Here is a 1,223-nt window from a genome sequence, read left to right on the forward strand (position 1 = left end):
ACTGAGTAATCACACACACGCACACACTATTCTTTTATACATCTCCTAAGGTTGTGGCCATGCTGGAGCACCGCCAGTGTGGTTACGTTTTCAATCACCAATCTTATGTGATTGGCTTTTCATTAACTATTTTGAGTTTCATGCTTTAATGTAGGCTTATCTGGACCTTGGATAGCAGTAGATCAAATTTGGTCTTGAAAACATCCACCCCTACTCTATGGAGATCCCTAAGATGTTCTGGCAAAGTATTAAATAGCTATGGGTCCTTGAATTCCAAAATATTGCAGTACATTATCCTCACTCTAGATGGCATAGCTAAGACCTTTGGAATGATGTTCGAAAGTCCAATCCGACAACTTTCAGCGATTGAACTTGTACTTGGGTTAATTGTCATGGCGAAGCTGAGTTTGAGAGGGAACTGAAGTCTCTGCATACGGTAAGGGCAGTCTGTTGGGGTTAGTGGAATTTTCGGAATAAAAACGGTATCGTCTTTGCCGTATCCCATGATAATTTGGGCTTCAATGACGTAGTCCATCATTTGTTTGACCAACAAGGTGAGTTCCATTGCATAGTGTGGGTGCGTTTAGACTGCGTTGGATGAGGACAGGGCAACCGACTTTTAAATGCAATTCGTGGGGATGGAGTCCTGGAGGATGCTAGAAGTTGAGAAATTCTGTTGGAAAGTGTGTAACATAATCGAGGTCGGCAACAGTGTCAACTGATCTGTAACAACGTTCTTGAGAATGGTGGTTACTTAGTAAGTGGTATTTAAGAGTGAAGACAGCTGCAGTTATAGGTGTAAAAACAGCCATATGCTATCATGCAAATATCGGCAGTTTGCAGTGAATGGTATTCTAAAAACTGTATAACTGTCACAACTTTCTATGAGTAAAAGTAGAGAATATGTATAATATGGAATAATTTCTGGGGGTATTTAATAAATAATTAAAAGTTGATTTAAATTGCATGGCTACCTCAAGGCAGTACTAATGTGCAAATATCGGCCGTTTGCAGTGAACGGGCATTGTAAAAACTGTAGCAGAAGACTATGTCATAGAGAATAATGTCCCTTCATGCAACGAACGTTGGTATTTGTTATTTATCCACGAGAAGTTGTTTTCGTCCCCTATGGCCGGCATTATTCATTCTGAGGAAACTTTGAAGATTCTATGAACCATCTCTGGAACATAAGTAATGTATGTTCCCAGCGTGAACCAACTCAG

The 1,223-nt window shown here is 40.1% G+C and overlaps 1 protein-coding gene across 1 annotated transcript; it reads right to left on the bottom strand.

Moving 5' to 3' along the window:
* Positions 1 to 256: 256 nt before the first annotated feature.
* LOC106884350 (uncharacterized) lies at positions 257 to 565 on the bottom strand. Its single transcript, XM_014935694.1, has one exon. The coding sequence runs from the start codon at positions 563 to 565 to the stop codon at positions 257 to 259; it is 309 nt and encodes a 102-aa protein (XP_014791180.1).
* Positions 566 to 1,223: the final 658 nt, after the last annotated feature.

The sequence above is a fragment of the Octopus bimaculoides genome, chromosome 5 (genome assembly GCF_001194135.2).
Source record: "Octopus bimaculoides isolate UCB-OBI-ISO-001 chromosome 5, ASM119413v2, whole genome shotgun sequence".
NCBI classification, from domain to species: domain Eukaryota; kingdom Metazoa; phylum Mollusca; class Cephalopoda; order Octopoda; family Octopodidae; genus Octopus; species Octopus bimaculoides.